The sequence below is a fragment of the Accipiter gentilis genome, chromosome 9, assembly GCF_929443795.1.
Source record: "Accipiter gentilis chromosome 9, bAccGen1.1, whole genome shotgun sequence".
In the NCBI taxonomy this organism is placed as follows: Eukaryota; Metazoa; Chordata; class Aves; order Accipitriformes; family Accipitridae; genus Astur; species Astur gentilis.
This window is the reverse complement of record NC_064888.1, coordinates 670,460-691,578: the sequence shown is the minus strand read 5'-3', so window position 1 is coordinate 691,578 and position 21,119 is coordinate 670,460. Positions and strand designations below refer to the sequence as shown.

The 21,119-nt window shown below is 67.9% G+C and overlaps 4 protein-coding genes across 8 annotated transcripts; 3 read left to right on the top strand and 1 right to left on the bottom strand.

Moving 5' to 3' along the window:
- Positions 1 to 122: 122 nt before the first annotated feature.
- On the top strand, positions 123 to 3,913 carry LOC126042975 (intercellular adhesion molecule 5-like). Of its 3 annotated transcripts, none has more exons than XM_049810790.1 (6): positions 123 to 244; positions 1,311 to 1,592; positions 1,674 to 2,345; positions 2,480 to 2,755; positions 2,848 to 3,090; positions 3,184 to 3,913. In XM_049810790.1, exons 1-6 carry the CDS (start codon positions 193 to 195, stop codon positions 3,405 to 3,407), a joined length of 1,749 nt encoding a protein of 582 aa, XP_049666747.1. In that variant the 5' UTR covers positions 123 to 192; the 3' UTR covers positions 3,408 to 3,913. The 3 variants fall into 3 exon arrangements, with proteins under 3 accessions (XP_049666747.1, XP_049666748.1, XP_049666746.1); XM_049810791.1 differs by having other exon boundaries at positions 1,311 to 1,991; positions 2,079 to 2,345; positions 3,184 to 3,910; XM_049810789.1 differs by having other exon boundaries at positions 1,311 to 2,345.
- Positions 3,914 to 4,021: 108 nt separating this feature from the next.
- On the top strand, positions 4,022 to 7,173 carry LOC126042976 (intercellular adhesion molecule 5-like). Its single transcript, XM_049810793.1, has 5 exons — positions 4,022 to 4,340; positions 4,770 to 5,042; positions 5,326 to 5,604; positions 6,181 to 6,423; positions 6,517 to 7,173. The coding sequence occupies exons 1-5, from the start codon at positions 4,088 to 4,090 to the stop codon at positions 6,738 to 6,740; spliced, it is 1,272 nt and encodes a 423-aa protein (XP_049666750.1). The 5' UTR covers positions 4,022 to 4,087; the 3' UTR covers positions 6,741 to 7,173.
- A 1,012-nt stretch (positions 7,174 to 8,185) lies between these two features.
- ICAM5 (intercellular adhesion molecule 5) lies at positions 8,186 to 14,740 on the top strand. 3 transcript variants are annotated; one of them, XM_049810786.1, is made up of 11 exons: positions 8,186 to 8,344; positions 9,843 to 9,947; positions 10,756 to 10,943; positions 11,019 to 11,330; positions 12,070 to 12,348; positions 12,426 to 12,704; positions 12,797 to 13,039; positions 13,119 to 13,361; positions 13,740 to 13,985; positions 14,090 to 14,353; positions 14,440 to 14,740. In XM_049810786.1, exons 1-11 carry the CDS (start codon positions 8,199 to 8,201, stop codon positions 14,652 to 14,654), a joined length of 2,520 nt encoding a protein of 839 aa, XP_049666743.1. In that variant the 5' UTR covers positions 8,186 to 8,198; the 3' UTR covers positions 14,655 to 14,740. The 3 variants fall into 3 exon arrangements, with proteins under 3 accessions (XP_049666743.1, XP_049666745.1, XP_049666744.1); XM_049810788.1 differs by having other exon boundaries at positions 8,266 to 8,344; positions 9,875 to 9,947; positions 10,665 to 10,943; XM_049810787.1 differs by having other exon boundaries at positions 8,268 to 8,344; positions 10,665 to 10,943.
- Positions 14,741 to 18,434: 3,694 nt separating this feature from the next.
- Positions 18,435 to 20,085, bottom strand: FDX2 (ferredoxin 2). Its single transcript, XM_049810425.1, has 4 exons — positions 19,946 to 20,085; positions 19,738 to 19,844; positions 19,551 to 19,638; positions 18,435 to 18,913 (listed from the first exon to the last, which is right to left on the bottom strand). The coding sequence occupies exons 1-4, from the start codon at positions 20,068 to 20,070 to the stop codon at positions 18,757 to 18,759; spliced, it is 477 nt and encodes a 158-aa protein (XP_049666382.1). The 5' UTR covers positions 20,071 to 20,085; the 3' UTR covers positions 18,435 to 18,756.
- Between the last annotated feature and the right edge of the window lie 1,034 nt (positions 20,086 to 21,119).

The window sequence follows — 21,119 nt, the reverse complement described above, 5'->3', positions numbered from 1 at the left end:
GGTCCTGGAGAGCCTGACCGGATCCATCCCGGGGACCTCGAACCAACTGGTCCCGGAGAGCCTGACCGGATCCATCCCAGTGTTCCTGACCCCTCACGGTGTTCCCGGAGAGCCTGACCCATCCCGGCGCTCCCAGAGGACCGAGCCCACCCGGTGCCGGTACCAGCGCCCACCCCAGCACCCTGCCGCACCATGCACCCCGCGGCGCTGCCGCTGGCTCTGTGCGCCCTGGGTGTCATCGCAGGTGAGGGGACACCGGGCTGGGGCTGGCACCCAGCGAGGGTGGTGGGGACCCAGTGACCCCCCCCCGGGGTCCGTCCCCGGCACGGAGGGGCGAGGCCGGCACGAGCGTGTCGGCACAAGCGCGTGGGTGTGAGCGACGGTACCGTGAGCGTGTCGCTGGCGTTGCAGCGAGCGTGCTGGTGCAAGCACAAGCACGTCAACGTGACCTTATCGCCACGAGTGTGTCACATGAACGTGTCACGGCGAGGATGGGACGCGTGTCCCCGTTGACACGTCGTCGTGAGTGCAAGCGTGCTGCCGCCGTGTCGGCGTTGGACGCTGCCTGGCAGACGGGGCCGGTGGGGTGACCGGGTTGGGCGTCCCGGATCCGTCCCAGCCCCCCTTTCCCCTTTGGCCATCGCCTCCGTGCCGCATCCCGTGGGAGAGCCTGGGGAGCAAGGTCTTGTTTGTCCTTGCGAAATCTGTGGATTGCAGCAGGATTTTTTTTTTTTTATTCTCTTCCTGCCAGTGGTTATTCAGGGAAAGGGCAGGACTTTTCCTCCCTTCCCCAACCAGAGGGTGGGAAACCTTAACAGCTGCTCCTGGGGAATCCCCCACCCGAGGGTGCTGGTACTGACTCACCCTGGGGGGCTTCCTCTGCAGCCCAGTGGGCTCGGCATCGGATGCTTTGCCGGAAAAGTACCGGCTCGTGGCGTGGGAGGGGACTGGGGGGGTGTACCAGGCACCGGCTGGCGACAGCTGTCACCATTCCGGAGGGACGGCTGCGGGTCTCGGTGTCCCCTGCCCCGGTCACTGGGTTAGCGGCTGAAGGCTTCCAGCTGGATGGTGGGGACGGATCCTGCCCACCGGCAAAGCCGGCCACTTCCCTCAGCCGAAGGAGAAGCTCAGCGGTGCTGCAGCTTCTCCCTGCCCGCTGCAGCTGGCTGGCTTCCCTCCTGCCGTGCCGGGGATAGGGACGAGTCTGGAGGTCCCCTCGACCTTCCCCTCACCGTGCCGGGGATGGGGATGAGCCCGGGGGTCCCCTCGACTGCCGACCCCCCCCCCAACCCCGTGGGTTCTCCCGGCAGGGCAGCTGGGAGCTTCCTTCGAGTTGTTGGTCGAGCCGGCGGTGCTGGTGGTGGAATACGGCGGATCGGTCCGGCTGAAGTTGAAGACGACGTGCCAGGATCCCAAAGCAAACGGCAACGTGGAGACATCAATTCTGAAGCGGTTGGTGACAACGGAGCCAACGGAGCCAGGGGAGGTGGTGGTGGAGCTGCTCAACGTCACCGTGTGGAAATCCAGCATCCTCTGCTACTACGTTTGTAACCAGAAGAGGATGACGGTGCCCGTCAACCTCACCGCCTACTGTAAGGCACCATGGGGAGAGGGGGTCCCTGCCCGTACCGGTACACCGGGATCATCCCCATCACGCTGCATCTTTCCCCCAGGTGAGCCAAAGCCAGCGGCGCTGGAGTCAATACCGCAGCTGGAGGTGGGTGAGAGACAAGAGCTGGCATGCAACGTGTACGACGTCGCACCGATCCAGAACCTGACGGTGATCCTGTGGCGGGGCAGCGAGGTGCTGCACACCGAAACCTTCGAACAGCGCAGCCAAGATGAGCCGGTGGCGGTGCGGGTGACCCACATGCTGACGGCCCAGCGCCAGGACAACGGGCAGAACATCACCTGCCAGGCACTGCTCAACCTGGCACCCTACGGCCCGCAATTCAACACCACCTCAGAGCCGCAGACGTTGAACGTATACGGTAAGTCGGCACCGGCATCTTACCGGCATTTGCTCCGCCATGGTTGTGGCAACTGGCTCATCCCGGGGTGTTTTTCTCTGGTGGCAGAATTCCCTAACGACCTCAAGCTGGAGCCTGACATCTACCTGGAGACCGGCGAGACGGTGAACGCCAGCTGCGCCGTTGATCGCGTCTTCCCGGCGGCAGAGTTCAAGCTGGAGCTCGCCAACCGTACCCTGACGCTCTCCACCAGCCAGGACGGGCTCCAGGCCACCGCCGAGGTGTCCCACAGCCAGCCAGGGAACTTTATGCTGGTTTGCACCGTGACGGTGGGAGGCATGGAGCAGCGGAAGGAGGCGACCGTCCACGTCTACCGTGAGTGCCAGCGGCACTGGCACCAGCAAAGGCCCGCCAGCAGCATGGCCTTGGTGCGTTGTGCCGGGAAGGGGGGAGCGGTTTCACGCCACGGCGTCACCGGACCACCCCGGCATTGTCTCCATCACCCGCAGGTTTCCCTTCGCCGCAGCTGAATGTCAGCACCACCAGCCCAGCAGCCGGCACGGCGGTGACGGTGGGCTGCGCTTTGCCGCGCGACCACTCTGCCGAACTCCGGCTGCGGATCTGGGCCGGCGAGCGTGAGTTGGCAGGGTGGGGACCGTCCCCGCTGCTCTTCAACCTGATGATGCGGGAGGAAGACGATGGGATGGAGCTGAGCTGTGATGCCAAGCTACCCGTCCGTGACAAAGCCCTGAAGACGAGCACGCCCATCCGGCTCACCGTCACCGGTGAGACTGGCACCGCCGGGCACCATCCTGGAATGCTGAAGGGGAAATTTCCAGATGGGAATTAATTTCTTGTCCCTATGCTCTTCCCTCAGCTGGACCCCGGATGGATGATGGGAGCTGCCCCCCCAGCCAGAACTGGACGGAGGGGCAGGATGAGACCCTGCGCTGCTCTGCACAGGGCAAGCCCTCGCCCAGCGTGGAGTGCACCAAGGACGGCGAGACCTTCCCCACCGGGGTGCCGCAGCCGGTCACGCGTGCCCACGCCGGCATCTACCGGTGCCGGGCCACCAACCCGCTGGGTACAGCCGTCCGGAACGTCACCGTGTGGGTGGACTGTGAGTGGGGACGGGGGTCCTGGGGGTTTTGGGGGTGCCAGGGGGACAGCGCGGGCTCAGCATCGCTGACCACCCAGCCTTGCTCTCCGGCAGACCGTGACCCCGACGTGGTGCTCCTGGTGGTGCTGCCAGTGGTGGTGCTGGCCGCCCTGATCACCGGCGGGATGGTCTACCGCATTTACTACCGCAAGAAGAAAATCCGGGAGTACCGGCTGCAGGAGCGGCAGAGGCAGCTGGAGATGGAGCAGCGGCGGACAGCGGGATGCTCAGAGGAGACGGCCGCGCTCAACGGTTCGGCAAAGGAGCCTCAGCCATAGCCGGGCGGAGGCGGCGGAGGGTCCGGCAGCCCCCTGCCCGTCCCACTCCCCTGCCCATGGGCAAGCGCCCCGGCAAGGGCTGAGCGCCGTGCCTGCCGGCTCCCTCCGGGTGATGTGACGGTGACATCGGGGACAGGGTGGGAGCCGCAGTGGGATGGATGGTGGACACTACGCTGAGATGGTGCTGGTTGCAACTGTTGCTACAGGAAGGTGGCAGCTCTGAGATGGGGATGTGCCAAGCTGGCACACACTTGGGATGACGGGGGGCGAGGCGCTTCTTGCCCCCCATCATGGAGATGCTCCTTTTCTCTGCAAACTTTATCCCTTGGGAGACCTGGTGACAGCGGGGCTGGGCGTCTTGGTGCCCCATGAGGAGAAGCCGGGCTGAATCCCAGGATTTTGGTGCCAGGGCGGCATTGGCACCAATACTGGTGGGAGGCCGAGGAGGTGGAGTGGAGGGAGATGCAGCCACCGGAGAGGCTGGAAGATGCTGTCACGACATGGTGCACCAATAAACACTATTGGCAGCAGCGCCGCGGTCCGCTGGGGTTTTGGCTGGGGATGGGGATAACCAAACACCGGGGTGTACCAGCGTACCTCCGTGCTGAGCATGCGCTGCGGTACCCAACCGCACTTCCTTCCTTCTGCCATTATTCACTCACTGGCATCCAGCACCGGTGATGGCGATGATGCTGGGGCTGGGACGGAGCTGGGGCGCTGCGGGGGCGGAGAGGGAGGATGGAGAGTGGCCGTCATGGCAAGGGATGGGGGACGATGTGCCACTGAGCCGCGTCCTCCCCTCAGCGCCCTGTGCCAGGGCGATGGGCTCTGGCTTCCGCTCCCGTCCCCGTGGCTCCCCGCTCTCCGGCACGGCAAAGCCCCGGCGTGGCCTCCCTGCCTGGTCCCTTGCCGGGCTGCTCCTGGCTTTGTGCGGTGAGTGCCATCCCTGGGTCCTGGCTCATTCCCCTGCACCCCGACCCGGCTGGGGACGTCCCATGCGTCCCAGCTCATCCCACTTGACCCCAACCCACCTCCCCAGAATGTCCCAAGTGTCCGAGTTCGTCTCCCTGCTCTCCACCCCAGCTGGGGACATCCCATATGTCCCAGCTTGTTCCCCTGCAATGTGACCTGGCTGGGGACATCCTGTGTGTCCCAGCTCATCCCACCTTCATCCCAATCCAACTGGGGACATCTAATGTGTCCCTGCTCATCCCGCCTTCACCCTGACCCACCTTCCCAGCTCATCCCATGCATCCCAGCTCATCCCACCTGCATCCCGACCCACCTTCACCCTGACCCACCTTCCCAGCTCATCCCATGCATCCCAGCTCATCCCACCTGCACCCTGCCATCCCTTTCCAGGACCGCCCACCAACTCCTTCGAGGTGACGGTGGAGGGGACCTCCTCGGAGGTGGGCTACGGCGGGACGGTGCTGCTGAACTGCTCCAGCAGCTGCCCCGAGGCCGGGGCACACGGGGGGCTGGAGACCTCCCTCAGCAAGGAGTGGGTGGGCCGGGGGCCGGGCTGGCTGAGCATCCGCCTCTACAACATCACCGAGCCCCTCTCCGACATTTTCTGCTACTTCTCCTGCTTTGGAGAAAGGAAGATGGCGACTTTTAGGGTGCTGGCTTACGGTAAGAGGCCGCTCGGGTCCTTCCCACAGGGCTTTCCCGGTGGACGGGGACCAGGGATGGGGGATGCGGGAAGGGGGTAGGGATGCGCTGGACCTGGGGAGCCCCCCACTCCTCGGGGGGCAGCGGGACGGGGCAAACTGGGATGGACCTGGGGCCGCAACTGGTCTCGGTGGGGTGGGAGCGAGATGTCGGGATGAGCTGGGTCCCGGATCTGGCGCAGCTCGGGCGGGATCCCCTTTGGGATGAGCTAAGAGGTTGGGTGCCATCTCCTTCCCCACTGCAGACTTCCCCCAGCCTCAGCTGGTCATCAGCAACCCCAACGCCTCCTGCGATGAGCTGGTGGTCATCCGGTGCTCCTCGGCACCCAGCTGGCCCCCGGGGCTGAAGCTGCAGCTCCGCAGGAGCCGCTGGGCCCCGCGTCCCCGGACGGAGGATCCCTCGGTCATGGAGCTGACGGTCAGTGAAGAAGACGATGGGGCCGAGTTCATCTGCGACGCGCAGCTCGGCGTGGGCAACGAGACTCTGCGGAAGAGCTCGGCCACGGCCACGCTGCATGTCACGTGTGAGTGGGGCAGTGGGAGCCCGTGCTGTGCCGGCGCCGGTGCAACACCCTGCTGAGCCTTTGCAAAATCCCTCAGCCCTCTGCAAACCCTCTCTGTCCTCATGAAACCCCCCCCAGCCCTGGTGCAAACCCCTTCTGCCCCGTGCAAAGCCCCTCGGTCACGTGCAAAACCCTTCTGCCCTGGTGCAAAACCCTTCTGCCCCCATGCAAAACCCCTTGGCCCCACGCAAAACCCTTCTCCCCCCATGCAAAACCCCTTGGCCCCACGCAAAACCCTTCTGCCCCCATGCAAAGCCACTCGATCCCATGCAAAACCCTGCTGTGCCCATCCAAAACCTCTCGGACCCAGTGCAAAACCCTTCTGTCGCCATGCCCTGGTGCAAAGCTCCTTCTCCCTGGTGTAAAACTTCTCGCCTTCCGTGCAAAGCCCCACAGCCTCGGTGCAAGGCCCGGGGTCCCGTACCAGGCTGCAGGACCCCGGGCTGCCATGGGGACCCTGTCAGCCCTGGCCTGGGGTGGCGGCAACGGCAGGGCTTGTGCCGAGGAGAAATGAGGTTCTCCTGCTCTCACCTCCAGGCGGACCCCGGATGGATGATGGGAGCTGCCCCCCCAGCCAGAACTGGACGGAGGGGCAGGATGAGACCCTGCGCTGCTCTGCACAGGGCAAGCCCTCGCCCAGCGTGGAGTGCACCAAGGACGGCGAGACCTTCCCCACCGGGGTGCCGCAGCCGGTCACGCGTGCCCACGCCGGCATCTACCGGTGCCGGGCCACCAACCCGCTGGGTACAGCCGTCCGGAACGTCACCGTGTGGGTGGACTGTGAGTGGGGACGGGGGTCCTGGGGGTTTTGGGGGTGCCAGGGGGACAGCGCGGGCTCAGCATCGCTGACCACCCAGCCTTGCTCTCCGGCAGACCGTGACCCCGACGTGGTGCTCCTGGTGGTGCTGCCAGTGGTGGTGCTGGCCGCCCTGATCACCGGCGGGATGGTCTACCGCATTTACTACCGCAAGAAGAAAATCCGGGAGTACCGGCTGCAGGAGCGGCAGAGGCAGCTGGAGATGGAGCAGCGGCGGACAGCGGGATGCTCAGAGGAGACGGCCGCGCTCAACGGTTCGGCAAAGGAGCCTCAGCCATAGCCGGGCGGAGGCGGCGGAGGGTCCGGCAGCCCCCTGCCCGTCCCACTCCCCTGCCCATGGGCAAGCGCCCCGGCAAGGGCTGAGCGCCGTGCCTGCCGGCTCCCTCCGGGTGATGTGACGGTGACATCGGGGACAGGGTGGGAGCCGCAGTGGGATGGATGGTGGACACTACGCTGAGATGGTGCTGGTTGCAACTGTTGCCGCAGGAACATAACATCATGGAGATGCTCCATTTTTCTCTGAGCTTTATCCCTTGGGAGACTCAAAGCCGGTGACAGTGGGGCCGGGCATCTTGGTGCCCCGTGGGGAGCGTACGAGCTGAATCCCAGGATTTCGGGATCTACGGCATCTACCACCACAAGAAGACAATCCGGCACTACCGGCTGCGGCAGACGCGGCTGGAGATGGAGCCGCCATGCTCGGGGCCGGAGGATTCCCCCCCCCTCAATGATGTGAGGGCTCTGCCATAGCCCCCCCCACCCCAAGAGCCTTGTCCCCCCGCCCTGCATGAAGCCACCTCCCTCCTGGGGTCCAAGGGACGTATCCAGCCCCGTTGGCAGTGGTGCGGGGAGGGGGGGATGTGGTGGTTGCAGCCCCCGGTTGTACCCGTTGTAAAGGCTGGGGGGGGGGGCTCGGTGGCCCCCCAAAGATGGAGACCTCCCTGCTGTGCCCATCACCCTGGCCTCAGGCTCCCCTGCCGGTGGGGGCAAAAAATGTCTCTTAATGGCTGAATCGTCCTTGTGGGATCAGGCCAACAGGTCTGTGTCACTCCTTCCAGTGACACACGGGGAGTGGGCTGTACTGGGCTGGGCTGGGCTATACTACTCTGTACTGGACTGTATTGGGCTATACTAAGCTGCATTGGGTTGTACTGGGCTACATGACGCCGTACTAGACGGTACTGGGCTGTATTGGGCTATACTGGTCTGCACTGGGCTGTATTGGGCTATACTGGTCTGCACTGGGCTGTAACGGGTGTTGTCTGGGTCCTGGCTGGCCCCTTGGGAGCAATTCCGTGTCATCCTGGTGCCGCTGCCTGCCGGCACCGCGGTGCTGCTGGGGGGCTGCTGGGGGGGTGACATGTTCCCCCCAATCTCCTCGGTGACCCCCAGGGGCTGCCAGCCCTGCTGGGGGGGCAGCATGGGGGTACAGGCAGGGGACTGGGGTACAGGCAGGGGGGAATGGGGGGACGGGCAGGGAATTGGGGGGGTACGGGGGGGGCTGGAGCCGGGGATAAGGGCTGGGGGGGGTGGATGGGAGCCAAAGCAGGGGAGGGGCTCTAGGGACAAAGCTGGGGCTGGGGGATGCTTTGGGGGGGCCAGAGCGGGGGCCCCCCCCCCCCGATTCGGTACCCGAGCATCCGTCCCCGATCGGAGCCTGCCGCCGCCGAGCGAGCGCGGCGGGAGCGTGAGCGCGGCAGCGCCTGTCGCTCGCTGGCACCGTCGCTCACGCCCCGGCATGACACCGGCCCACGGCACGCCGTGCCACCGCACGGCACCGCACGGCACGGCACGACGCGGTGAGGCCTGCTTCGGCTGCCGGTGCCGGTGCGGGCGAAGAGGCGGCGTGGGCAGGCGGCGCGTGGCCGCGGCGCGTAGGCCGAGGTAAGGCAGGAATCGCGCCTCGCCCGCGCCGCCGGCACGGCGAGGGGACGGGGATGGGGGGCGAAGGGGGCACCTGCCATGGCGGCGGCTTCGGTGTGTGCTCGGGGGGGGGAAACGGGACGACACACATCGGTGTGCACGGGTGAGCGCACGTGATGCACGCCTGCACGCACACGATGCACACGCACGGTACACGCCGGCACGAACGCTCAATGCGTGATACGTACACCTACATGCACATGTGATGCACGCACACGGGCACGCACACACAGTCACCTGCATGCACACGCAATGCACGCACACGATGCACACGCTCACCGGCACACACACGCGAGGCATGCCTGCGTGCGCATGGTACCTGTATCTGCACGCGCACGCAATGCACGCCTGCATACGCACACCGGCACGCGCATGGTACACCCCGGCACGCACGTGCACCGCATGCACGATACGTGTATCTGCATGCGCACGCCTGCGTGCACGCGGTACGCTGGCACGCACACGCAATGCACGACACGCATGCAGCGCACGCCTGCATGCATGCGGTACGCCCACCGGCACGCACACGCCATGCGTGCCTGCTTGGACATGACACGTACACCTGCACGCACACGCAATCACGCCTGCACACACGCCATGCACACGCCATGCACACGCCATGCACCCCACGAGTGGCTACGGGTTGCCCCAACCCCCCCAGCCCCTTGTGCCCGTCGCCCACCCTGTCGTTCCCCCCCCCCCCCGTGGGTGCGTGGGTGACACCCCTCGTGTTGTGGGGGGGGGACACAGCTGGTCCCCGTCTGTCGCTGCACCCACGCAGGATCGGTGCTTAAACCCGCGGCACAGGGGTGCTGGCTCCGGGCTGCAAAGTTTGGGGGGGGGGGGGTGTCTGGGAAGGAGGGGGCACCGGGGGGGGGCCCGATCCGGGCACGTTTGGGGGGTCCTGGGCAAGATTGAGCGCCGGGGGCCCCATCCTGGCAAGGTTTTGGGGGGGGTTCTAGGCAGGGGTGAGCGCGGGGGGGGGTCGATCCCGGCAAGGTTTTGGGGGGCTCCTGCGCAAGATGGGGCACGGGGGGCGTGGGGGTGGTCCCGATCCAGGCACGGGGGGGGTCCTGTGCAGCGCCCAGCACCGGGCGGGGGAGGCCGGAGCTTCGGGAGGGCTCAGCCGGGGGCGGGGGGAGGAGCAGCCCCGCGGTACCGGCGCCGTCCTCGCCTCCGTGCGCGGCAGCGGAGGAGCTGCCTTCATCCCCATCCTCCTCATCCTCCTCTTCATCCCCATCCTCCTCATCCTCCTCTTCATCCCCATCCTCCTCGCCATCCCCATCCTCCTCATCCTCCTCTTCATCCCCATCCTCCTCATCCTCCTCTTCATCCCCATCCTCCTCTTCATCCTCCCCATCCTCCCCATCCTCCTCTTCATCCCCATCCTCCTCATCCTCCTCCTCATCCCCATCCTCCTCTTCATCCCCATCCTCCCCATCCTCCTCTTCATCCCCAGCCTCCTCTTCCTCCCCGTTTCTTCCCCCCCAGCGGAGCCAGGACCCGATGGGCCCCCCCTGCCCGGCCGTGCGGCTGCTGCCCCCCCTCATCCTGGCGCTCGCAGGTAAGGGGGGGGTTCGGGGGGGGGGGGGGGGGCGTCGGACGCCTGGGTGCCTCTGGGCTGCGGGGGAGGGGGGTCACCCCGGGGACCTGGGACCCATCGTGCTGGGAAGAGGGGGTGGTCTCCTGGGACCCCAGACACTAAGGACCCTGAATTATAGAGGGGGGGGGGCATTCCTGGTGACCCCCCCAGACACCAGGGACCTATAATTATCAAGGGGGGGGGGTGTGAACCCCGAGGAGGCCTGATGCCTGGATCCCTTAATTTGGGGGGGGGGGGTGAGCCCTGGGGAGCCCAGACCACAGGGACTCTTAATTATGAGGAGGGGGGGGCGGGCTGGACCCCCAGGGATCCCTGACACCTGGGATCCAGCAGGATGGAGGGAGAGAAGGGGGGGACCCCCAACACCAGGGACCCTTAATGCTGGGGGAACTGGGGGGGGGCCCGGCCACCTGAGTCCCTTATTTCGGGAGGGGGGAGGGATGGACCCCAAGGACTCAAGAGGGGGTGGGGGGGCAGGGGGACCCCCAGGAGCCCACCCGCCTGGGTCCCCTCCTGGGAGTGGGGGGGGGGGGGGGGTGTGTCGGCGCAGGGCTCACGGGGGTGGGCACTGGGGGCCCCCCCGCAACCGGGATCGGGGTGTGTGTGGGGGGTGGTCTCCAGCCGGAGGGGTGCCAGGGCTAAGCCGGCGGGGGCTGCCCGCGGTGGGGGCTCTCGCAGGGGCCACCCGGGGCACGTTCACGGTGGGGGCCTGGCCGCGGGTGGCCGTGGTGCCCTTCGGGGGCTCGGTGGCCATCAACTGCAGCCGCAGCGCCTGCCCGGGGGGCAACGCCACGCTGGGGCTGGAGACCCCCCTGACCGTGGACGCGGGGGCCGGCGGGCGCCGCTGGCAAAGCTTTCGGCTCCTCAACGTCTCCCAGTGGAGCCCCGGCACCGCCACGTGCTACGGGCGCTGCGGTGACACCCAAGTCAACGCCAGCACCGGCATCCTCGTCTACCGTGAGTGCCGGGGGTCGGGGGGCCGGGCGGAGCGAGGGGGCCGCGGTCGACCGTTCGGCGGTTGCCACCTCCCAGGCTTGCCGGAGCGGGTGGTGCTGGAGCCGGTGCCGGCCATGGCGGTGGGTGACAGCCGTAACCTGACGTGCCGGGTGGTGGAGGTGGCTCCGGTGGGGAACCTGACGGTGACGTTGCGCCGAGGTGCCGAAACTCTGCGGACGGAAAGTTTCGGTGCCGCCGAGGGCAGTGCCAGCGTGGCCGTCAGTCACCTGCTGACCGCCAGCCCCGGGGACCACGGGCAGGACGTCACCTGCCACGCCGAGCTGTCCCTGCGGCCCCACGGGCCCCTCTTCGCCCGCGCCGCCGTCCCCGTCAAGCTGTCGGTATTCGGTAAGTCCCCGCCGCGCGGCCGGGCTCCGGCGTTGGTGCGGATGCTCCTGTCCGAAGGGTAAGGAGCCAGGGAGCAGCTCAGCACCACCCTGTCCCCATCCCAGCTCATCCCAGTCCCCATCTGGTCGCCATCCCAATCCCGTCCCCATCCCCATTCCCATCCCAGACTCATCTCCATTTCCATCCCAGTCCCATCTCCATTCCATTCTTGTCCCCAGTCCCCATCCCAATCTTGTCCCCATCCCCATCCCAGTTTCAATTCCATTTCCAACCCAGTCCCGTCCCCACCCCATTCTTATTCCCAGTCCCCATCCCCCTGCTGTCCCCATCCCCATTTCCATCCCAGTCCTGTCCCCATCCCCAGTCCCGTTCCCATCCCAGCTTCAATTCCATTTCCATCCCAGTCCTGTCCCCATTCCCATGCTGTCCCCATCCCCATTCCCATCCCAATCCTGTTCCCATCCCGGACTCTCTGGGACTGGCTAGCTGAGCACCACGACTCTAATCCCGTTCGCGATGCCCACCGCGCCGTGCCGAATCCCTCCCTAGCCTTGTCCAGTGGCCGGGGCCGTGCCGGGATGCCCGGTCCCACCCTGGCACGGGGACTTCACCACCGCCCTCCTGGCAGCTCCGCATCCTCACCGGAGCCTGGCGAGGGTCCGGCTGCTGGGATCCTCTACCCAGCACTGGGGTGCAGCCGGGGATGAGGCATGGCCCTGGTGACACCGCATCCCTGCAGCTCTCCCCGAGCCGCCCCAGCTCTGGGCTCCTGCCCACATTGAAGCCGGCACCACCGCCAACGCCAGCTGCCGGATCGCTGGCGCCTTCCCCGCCGGAGACGTCCGCTTCACCATCACCCTGGCAGAGCAGAGCCTAAACTTCTCCGTGGCAGCGGCCGGGGATGTGCTGACCGCCGTCACCGCGCTCTCACCCGGCACCCCGGGGTGGCAGGAGCTGACCTGCACCGCGGCGGTGGCAACGGCGGCACGGATGGCACGGAGGCAGCTCCACGTCTACCGTAAGGTGCCGGGCACAGCGGGGCGATAACCGGACCCCATCCCAAAATCCCGTTGAACCCACGGCACCTTCCCGCAGGCTTCCCAGCACCCGTCCTGGAGCTGAGCCCAGCGTCGGCGCCGGCGGGCAGCGAGGTGGTGGTGGTGTGCCGTGCCGGCGTCGCCGAACCCCCCGCTGTCCGGCTGCAGCTCCGTGATGCCGATGGCGGGGTCCTGGCCGAGGGGCCGCAGTCCCAGCTGGAGCTGCGGTTGGTGGCCCGACGGGAGGATGACGGGCGGCAATTCGGGTGCCGGGCCAGCCTGGCCATCGGCGACGGCACGGTGACAAAGGACGCGGACGCCCGGCTCGCCGTGCTCTGTGAGCGCCACAGCGGGGGGTCCTGGTTGTGCCCATGGCAGCAGGCGCGGGCTGCTCCCGGCATGTCCGGTGCATCCCTCCATCTTTTCCAGACATGCCCGAAATGGCGGCGAGCGACTGCCCCAGCAACCGCACGTGGCTGCGGGGGACACGGGAAGTGCTGTCCTGCCGTGCCGCCGGCAACCCCGCGCCCACCGTCATCTGCGGCAGGAACGGCGTCACCGTCAGCACCGGGGAGCTGGAGTTGGTCACCCGTTCGCGAGCCGGCACCTACCTCTGCAACGCCACCAACAGCCTGGGGACACGGAGCCGGCTGGTCACCGTCCGCGTGGAGTGTGAGTCGTGCCGGCATCTCCCGCCGCAGCCGTGCTGGCAGCGACCGTGCTAACCAGGACCCCTCTTTTCTCCCCCAAGACGAGCCCACCCTGACGGAGAGGGGCTGCCCGGCACACCGCACCTGGGTGGAGGGGGAGCGGCGGGAGCTCGCGTGCCGCGCCGACGGGGACCCCCCGCCCAGCACCCGCTGTGCCCGTGACGGCGGTGCCACCCGTGCCCGGGGGAGCCGGGCCGTCAGTCGGGCCGATGCCGGCCGCTACGTCTGCCGAGCCACCAACAAGCACGGCTCGGCCGTCCGCAGCGTCGTCGTCACCGTCGAGTGTGAGTGCCGGGGAGAGGACGAGGATCTGGTGGCGCCGGGGATGCCGTGGCTATGCTGGGGATGCCGTGTCCGTGCCGGGGATTCCATAGCCGTGCCAGGAATCCCATAGCTGTGCCAAGGATGCCACGGCCAGGGATGCTGTACCTGTGCTGGGCACGGCGTGGCTGTGCCAGGGATGTCATGACCATGCTGGGGATGCCATGGCTGGGATGCCGCGTCGTGCCAGCCCGGTGGGGAGCCCGGCTGCCTTTGGGCCGGTCTCGTCGGTGCAGGGTGGGGAGCAGGGGGTGGGCGGTTGGTCCCCGCACCCCGTCGCGGGGCGGCGGGGGCACCTGGCACCCAGCCCCCCCTCCCGCCGTGTCCCTCCCGGTTTGCAGACGAGCCGAGCATCGGCGAGACGGGCTGTCCGGCGCAGCGGCTCTGGGTGGAGGGGACGCCGGCGGAGCTGGCCTGTGCCGCCAGCGGGAACCCCCCACCCCGCGTCGCCTGCGCCAAGCTGGGGGACGGCCAGGACCCCCCCCCGGCGAGCCCCAACGTCACCCGTGCCCACGCCGGCACCTACCAGTGCCGGGCCACCAACACCCACGGCTCTGCCCTCCGCAACGTCACCGTCGCCGTCGAGTGTGAGTGCGGGGAGTGGCTTTTTTGGGGGCGGAAAAGGGGGTTTCGGTTGTTTTTAAACGCAGGGCCGTGTTTTTGGCTGATGGACGGTGCCACCCCGGTGCAGACAGCCCCGTGGCAGTGAGCCTGCGCGTGCTGCCCTCCGCCAACGTCTCGCGCGGCGCCAGCTTCAGCGTGGAGTGCCGCGCCGAGGGGCTGCCCACCCCCACCTACGGGTGGGCGCTGCCCCCCGCCAACAACCTCCGCTTCGCCGCCGATAACCGCTCGGTCGCCGTAGCCGGTGCCGCCGCCGCCAACCGGGGTCTTTATACCTGCACCGCGACCAACAGGCACGGCCGGCGAGCCGGCAGCGTGATGGTCCGGGTGGACGGTGAGATGGGGTGAATCGGTAAAGGGGAGGGGGGACAGACCTCTCCATCACCGCCGCGGCGTCACCGGCACCTTCCCGCCTCACAGAGAGCCGGCTGGCGCTGGTGGCCTCGCTGGGCTCCTTGGGTGCCGTCACCGCGGTGGGTTTGGCGGCCGCCGGCGGTTATTACCTGAAGTCGACGGCGTGTAAGAAGGGGGAATACAACGTGCGGGATGCCGAGGGCTCCTCCGAAGCCGCCTGCCTGCACCGGCAACGGCACGACCGCGGCGAGATTTACGGCATCCAGCTCACCCAGCCGTAACTGGGAACATCCCCGTCTCGGGTGGGATGGAGGTTTGGGGGTTCCCCCATGTACCCTCCGCCCCGGCCACAATGGGGTTTTGGGGGGAATTTGGGGTGGGGTTGGGGTTTTTTGGGGTGTTTTTTAACCATTTCAGTGCTGTGCCAAGGGCAGCACAGCTGTAACTCAGGGGGAGGATGCTCGGGGGGGCCGTGGCTGCTGGCTCGGCTCTTCCCCGGGGGATAAAGCAACACCCAATAAATAATTCCGTTTTAATGGGAGGGAGGAAGATGGTGACTCCAGCTGCAGGGCGAGGGACGGCATTAAGGCTCCCTGGTGTCCCGGCTCCTGGGGGGGGTCCATCCTCTCCCGCACCTCACAAATACGGAGCCCGGCGGGGGTGTCCCCGAGCCCGTCCCCCTGCCACCCATGGGGGGTCCGGTGGGGGCCGGGGCTCAGCCCAGCCTCAGCTCTGGATCCCACTGGAAAATCCTGGAGCTGCCCTGGAAAGCCCTCGCCTTCCTGCCCGTACGGCCGCCCTTCCAAACCCGGACCCTGCTTCCTTGTCTCCAAGCCCCGTCCCATGTCCCCAGCCCACGGCTGGAGATGGGGACACCCCCCCCAGCCTGGCCACCACCTCGCTGTCCCCAGTCAGCGCCAAGGACCCCCACCCCACCCACCACCTCGCTGTCCCCAAACCCCGTCCCACGTCACCAGCCCTCACCCAGGGCCCCCCGTCCTCGTCCCCACAGCTCCCTGCCGGGGCCACCAAACCACCCGTGACGGCATCCAGACCCAGCCAAGCACCGGCTCCCCAAAGTCACCCCCCCCACCCAATGCCACAACTGTCACCCTGTGCCCCCCCCCGGAGCAGGTGACACCAGGACACGCCAAGCTGCCATCAGCACCAGGACATTTAATTGCTCCCAAGGGACCCCGACACCCCCCCAAGCCGCCACCACCCCCAGCTCTCCGCTGCCGTCACCGCCGCCACCGTCGTCCCCTCGCCGCTGCCGGGGTCCTCGCCGTCACCTCCTCCCACCGCCGGCCGGGTGACACTGCTCCCCGCAGTGGGGACACTGGGGACGGGGGGTCCCGCTCTTCCCGGGGATGTTCCAGCACCGTCGGCACCGCACCCGGTATTTCTTGTACCTGGGGGAAATCCCTGCGGTGAAGCCGGTGCCAGGGGTCTGGGGACGTCCTGGCAGAGTCGGGGTGTCACTGGGGGGGGGGGGGGTGTCCCTGTCCCCTACCTGATGCCGCAGGCGTTGCAGAGGGGGGTCCCGTTTTCGGCTGCCCGCCAGAGCGGGGTCCGGCGTGTCTTGCAGGAGGCACAGCGCTTGCTCCCTGTGGGGGACACGCGGCTGCACCCCCAAACCCCAGCGGTGTTGGGGTGTGTGGGGTGGAGACACCCCCAAATTCCCCCCCCCTCCCCCGTCCTACCCTGGGTGGGGGGAGCGTCGTCCTCTGAGCTGCTGCCCGCTCCGGGGGGCCTGGCTGGGGGGCTGCTCCCCCGGCTCCGGCTGGGATCCCTGCGGGAAAGGGGGGTCAGGGGGAGTGTGGGGACACCTCTGGAACGGGGATACCCCCCCCAGGAATGGGGACCCCCCCTTGGGGGCTGCTGGGTCCCCGGGGGCCGTGGCCAGGGAGGGGGGACGGGGTGTCCGGCCTGGTGGGAAAGGGGATGCGGGGAGAGAAGGTGCAGCCAGACAGCCGGACGAGACAGCCCAAGTTCCAGGGATGCCCAGAGGTGCGGACGGACAGACAGACAGTGCAGCCCAGGGATGCATCCGGACAGACGGACGGTGCAGCCCAAGGTCCAGGGGTTTCAACCCAGACAGACGGACGGTGCAGCCAAAAGTCTGGGGGTTTCACCGGGACAGACGGACGGTGCAGCCAAAAGTCTGGGGGTGCCCAGATGTGCATCCGGACAGACGGACAGCGAGGCCGGGACCCAGTACCTGCTGCCGCGGGCGGTGATGAGGAGGCGGCAGCCCTCGGCCTTGCCGTCGGGGAGGCCCAGGCGCATGCGGAGGGTCACCCCGCGGAAAGAGGGGTCCCGGGGCTCGGCACCGCGCTGGGGGGCTGCCTGCTTGCGCCGCCGCCCGCTGCCGGTGCCGTTACCGGTACCGCTGCCGTTACCGGTGCCGTTACCGGTGCCACCGGCCAGGTGCCGGCACTGGAGGCTGATGAGGCTGAGGGCGTCGGGGCTGCCGGCGGGGGCCGGGGGGAGCCCGGGGTGCTCCGGGGGGGCAGCAGGAGGTGTCAGGGGGGGTTCAGGGGGTGCCAGCAGCAGCGCGGTCTCCTGCAGGAAGGTGAGACCCTCCCCGGGGGGGGGCTGGGGGGCTCCAGAGCGCCGGGGGGGGGCTCCGGGACCCCGTTCCTGCCCGGGGGGCCACCGTTAGGACATGGGAGGGTGGGATGGGGGGACACCGCCCCCACCCCCCAAGGGGCTGCACGGGGCCACCCCGCTCCCCCCAGGCTGAGCCATCCCCAGCCCTGGTGCCCCCGGTTCCCCCCCCCCCCCGCGGTGGGATCACCCCCAGTTCTCCCAGTTCCCCCCTGGTTCTCCCAGTTCTCCCCTGTGGTGGGATCACCCCTGGTGTCCCCAGTTCCCCCCCCCCGGTGGGATCAGCCCCAGTTCTCCCAGTTCCCCCCTGGTTCTCCCAGTTCTCCCCTGCGGTGGGATCACCCCTGGTGTCCCCAGTTCCCCCCCCCGGTGGGATCAGCCCCAGTTCTCCCAGTTCCCCCCTGGTTCTCCCAGTTCTCCCCTGCGGTGGGATCACCCCTGGTGTCCCCAGTTCCCCCCCCCGGTGGGATCAGCCCCAGTTCTCCCAGTTCCCCCCGGTGGGATCAGCCCCAGTTCTCCCAGTTCCCCCCGGTTCTCCCAGTTCCCCCCCAGTTCTCCCAGTTCCCCCCTGCGGTGGGATCACCCCTCGTGTCCCCAGTTCCCCCCCCCGGTGGGATCAGCCCCAGTTCTCCCAGTTCCCCCCAGTTCTTCCAGTTCTCCCCCCCGGTGGGATCAGCCCCGGTTCCCCCCGGTGGGATCAGCCCCGGTTCCCACCTGCGGGCACGGGGGCCACCGGACGCGCCCCCCCCGGGGCTGGGGGGCGGCAGGAGGGGCCGGCAGGGCTCGGACTCGAGGCAGAGCAGCCGCTGGAGCAGCGAGAAATCGGGGGGCTGCCCCTCCAGGAAGAGCTGCTCCGCCATCATCATCATCACCACCATCACCACCATCATCATCATCACCGGCCCCGGTCCCGGCCCTAAACCGGCTCCAGCTGCGCGGGGGCGGGGGCAGCGGGGGGGGGGGGGGGGGGAAGTCGGGGCAACGGGGAGGGACCCCGTAGGCGGGACCGGGACCGGGACCCCCGCCGTGGGGCAGGACCCCCCCCATACAGCGGGGCACGATGCCGTATGGGGCAAAGGACCCCCCAGGATGGGGAAGAGACACCCCCCACCCCCGAGGACAGGACAGTGACCCCCCGGGTGGGGCACAATGCCCCTCCCCAGAACACTGAGCCCCCAGAATGAGGCAGGACCCCCCCAGGGTAGAGCAGGACCCCCTTATGGGGTACAGAGCCCCCCCAGGATGGGGCAGCACTGGGGGGGGGGTCGTGCCCCAAATGCTGAGCCTCCCCCAACCCCCCTGCCAAGTCCTGCTCAGAGCTGCCCCCCCACAGGACCCAGCTGAGGGGCTGATCCCAAAGGGTCCCCCCCAAACACCTCGACCCGTCCCCACTTGGGGGGGTGGGGGGCCCTGACCCCCCCTCCACAAAGGGACCCTGAGCACCACTCAGACGTGATTTATTATTAACAAACCGCAACGCTCGTTATCCCAAATCCAGAGGCCCCAGAGTGGGGGGGGGGGGTGGCGTGGGGAGGCACGCAGGGCAGAGCCCGGTGTCACCCCCACCCCGGCATCGGTGTGCCATGTGTCCCCCCCCCACCCCAAGCTCTGCCGTCCCGCAGCGTCTCCTCCTGCTTGGGGGGGGAGGTGGGGTGTATGTGGGGGGGTCTTCACCACCCCAAGGCAGGCTGTGCCCTGCTTTGGGGGGTAGATTCATCCTGCTGGGGTTGGTGTCATTCTGCTGGGGGGGGGGTTCCCCCCCCCCCCCCGCCGTCAGTGGGGTTTGGGGACGTGCCCGTCCACGTAGAAGTTGCGGGTGACCTTGGGGAGGATGAAGTGAGCCCCCTCCAGCTCCGGTGTCAGCAGGATCTGGCAGCCCAGGCGGGAATTCTCCTGCAGCAGCGGGGCCTGGTCCAGCAGGTCGTCTTCCCTGGAGGGGGGGGGACGGACACACAGACACGGGGAGGGAGGCTGTGGGGGGGTCCCCCGGGGCCTTGGGAGGGGGAGTGAGTTCTCATGGGGTCCACGGTGGGGAGCGTTGCGGGGCTGAGTGGTTACGGTCATGGGGTGGTGTTGGGATGCTGGAGAGGGGCTGGGGGGGGAACAGGGGTCTGTGGTGGGGATGTTGGGGTCCTGGGGGGTGTCAGGGATTCTCTGGGAGGGCTATGGTCCTTGCGGGGGGGGAAGGAGATCAGGGGTCTGTTGGGGTCCAGGCGACATGTCAGGGGTTGACCGGGGCAGGGGGCTGTGGTCCCTGGGAGGGTTGGGAGGGTCCTAGGGGGGCTGCTGGATACTAAGGAGGGGGTTCTGGGGAGGGTCTGGGGTCCCTGGGGAGTCGGGGGGGGGGTGTGTGTCTGTTGGGGTCCAGGGAGGGGCGTTAGGGGTCCCCGGGGGGAGCTGGGCAAGGATTCCCAGGGGGGGCGTCACAGGTCTCTGGAAGGTTCTGGGGGTCCCCAGAGGCTGCGGCGGGGTTGGGGGTGGTCCCCAGAGAACAGTGGGGATTCGGGGGGATGGGACGGACGGACACGGGGACATGGGGGGGGGCGCACTGCGGGGGGGGCCGTTACCGCTCGTCGGGGGCCGGGAGCCGGTCGAGGTGGGGAGCGCTGACATAGACGTGGCAGGTAGAACAGGCCAGCGAGGCCTCGCAGGCGCCTGCGGGACCCCCCCGTTCAGCACCGGGACACCCCCTCACCTCCCCCCGGTCCCGGTCCCGGTCCCGGTGCCGGTCCCGCCCCCGGTGCCGGTACCGACCTTCCAGCTCCAGCCCGTGCCGCTGCGCCAGGTGCAGCACGTTGTCCCCGACGCGGCCCCGTACCGGGACGTGACGCCCAGCCCGGTCCACGAAGACGACGTTCACCCTGGGGAGGGGGACACGCCACCGGCAGGAGTCAGGACCGGGACACCGGCACCGGGGACCCCGGGAGCAGCATCACCGTCCCTGGACCGCCCCGGTACCCACACGGCGGCCTCCGGCTCCTCCGCCGCGGCCCGGCCGCCGCCACCGCCTCCGCTCAAGCTCCGCGCCGCTCCCCGGAGCAGCCGCCGCGTCACGGAGCCGCTGCTCGCCGCCATGGAGGCCGCCATGACGGGCCACACGTGACCCCGCCACGTGACCGCCACCATCCCGGGCGGGGACAGGAGAAAGCCGCGCTGGTCCCAGTGCCCGCCCGCCTCCTCCCCCCGGTAATTAAACCGCCCCATTAAACCTCCCGGGAATGGGGGGGGGATACAGGGCCCCCGAGCATTGGGGGGGGGTCCTTGCACGAGGAGGGGGGACCCCTCTAATGCGGGGAGGGGTGTCTCCAGGCAGTAGGAGGGGGGACCTAGGGGACCCCTATAATGGGGGGGCCTCCTTGCATGAGGGGCATAGGGAACCCCCCCAAATTGGGGAGGACCCCACCCCTGAAGGGGGGGAGCACATCAGCCCCGAAGAGGGGGACCCCTTGCATTGCAGGGGGGGACATGACACCCAGGCACCCCCACACACTTTGCTTGGCCAGAGTGAAGGGGGGGAAAGACAGGGACAAGTTGTGGGGCACGGTGACAGGAAAAGGGAGGGGGGAGCATCTCCCCCTAATTAAGGGAGGGGGGGCAGCCTCATTAGGGATAACGATGTCACAACAAACATAATAAAAAACGGGGAGGGGAGAGGTGATATAAATATAGCTTTACTTTGGGAAGGGGGAGGGTCCGGCAGGGGGGGTGGGGGGGGACACACGACACAGACACCCCCCCCATACAGCAAACCAGACAGCATCGACAGTAGAAACAGGGCAACAACTCAAAACCCAGGAAGCCCCCCAAAAAAAGAGGGAGGGAAGAGAAAGGAGGGCAGGGACCCCCCCAAAAGCACCTGCTTTTAGGGCTGTGTCCCCACCAAGACTGGGGGGGAGAAGGCAACACCCCCCCCCCCCCCCGCAGCCAGGAAAGGAGGAACCTTTTGTTTGTTTTTGTTTTTTTTTTTTAAAAAAAGGCAATAAAAACAAGCATTAAAGTAAAAAGGCAACTTTTACCCCCAAAAAAGTGTAAAATTGCGGCAGCTCCAGTCTTTAGAAAAAAAAAAAACCAACCCACACACCCCACCCACCCCCCCCAGTGAAATGTTGAGGAAACAGGGGTGGGGGGGGGGGGGG

What these genes read in the sequence shown, in the direction of transcription:
- LOC126042975 (XM_049810789.1), top strand. Translation starts at nt 193, where the DNA reads ATGCACCCCGCGGCGCTGCCGCTGGCTCTGTGCGCCCTGGGTGTCATC. An exon ending in GGCGACCGTCCACGTCTACC is followed by an intron (nt 2,346 to 2,479) that starts GTGAGTGCCAGC and finishes CATCACCCGCAG; the next exon opens with GTTTCCCTTCGCCGCAGCTG. An exon ending in CATCCGGCTCACCGTCACCG is followed by an intron (nt 2,756 to 2,847) that starts GTGAGACTGGCA and finishes CTCTTCCCTCAG; the next exon opens with CTGGACCCCGGATGGATGAT.
- LOC126042976 (XM_049810793.1), top strand. Translation starts at nt 4,088, where the DNA reads ATGGCGATGATGCTGGGGCTGGGACGGAGCTGGGGCGCTGCGGGGGCG. An exon ending in TTTTAGGGTGCTGGCTTACG is followed by an intron (nt 5,043 to 5,325) that starts GTAAGAGGCCGC and finishes TCCCCACTGCAG; the next exon opens with ACTTCCCCCAGCCTCAGCTG. An exon ending in CGTCACCGTGTGGGTGGACT is followed by an intron (nt 6,424 to 6,516) that starts GTGAGTGGGGAC and finishes GCTCTCCGGCAG; the next exon opens with ACCGTGACCCCGACGTGGTG.
- ICAM5 (XM_049810786.1), top strand. Translation starts at nt 8,199, where the DNA reads ATGACACCGGCCCACGGCACGCCGTGCCACCGCACGGCACCGCACGGC. An exon ending in CCTCATCCTGGCGCTCGCAG is followed by an intron (nt 9,948 to 10,755) that starts GTAAGGGGGGGG and finishes CTGCAGCCGCAG; the next exon opens with CGCCTGCCCGGGGGGCAACG. An exon ending in CGTCGTCGTCACCGTCGAGT is followed by an intron (nt 13,362 to 13,739) that starts GTGAGTGCCGGG and finishes CCCGGTTTGCAG; the next exon opens with ACGAGCCGAGCATCGGCGAG.
- FDX2 (XM_049810425.1), bottom strand. Translation starts at nt 20,070, where the DNA reads ATGGCGGCCTCCATGGCGGCGAGCAGCGGCTCCGTGACGCGGCGGCTG. An exon ending in GCACGGGCTGGAGCTGGAAG is followed by an intron (nt 19,639 to 19,737) that starts GTCGGTACCGGC and finishes GGGGTCCCGCAG; the next exon opens with GCGCCTGCGAGGCCTCGCTG. An exon ending in CTCCCGGCCCCCGACGAGCG is followed by an intron (nt 18,914 to 19,550) that starts GTAACGGCCCCC and finishes CCCCCCCTCCAG; the next exon opens with GGAAGACGACCTGCTGGACC.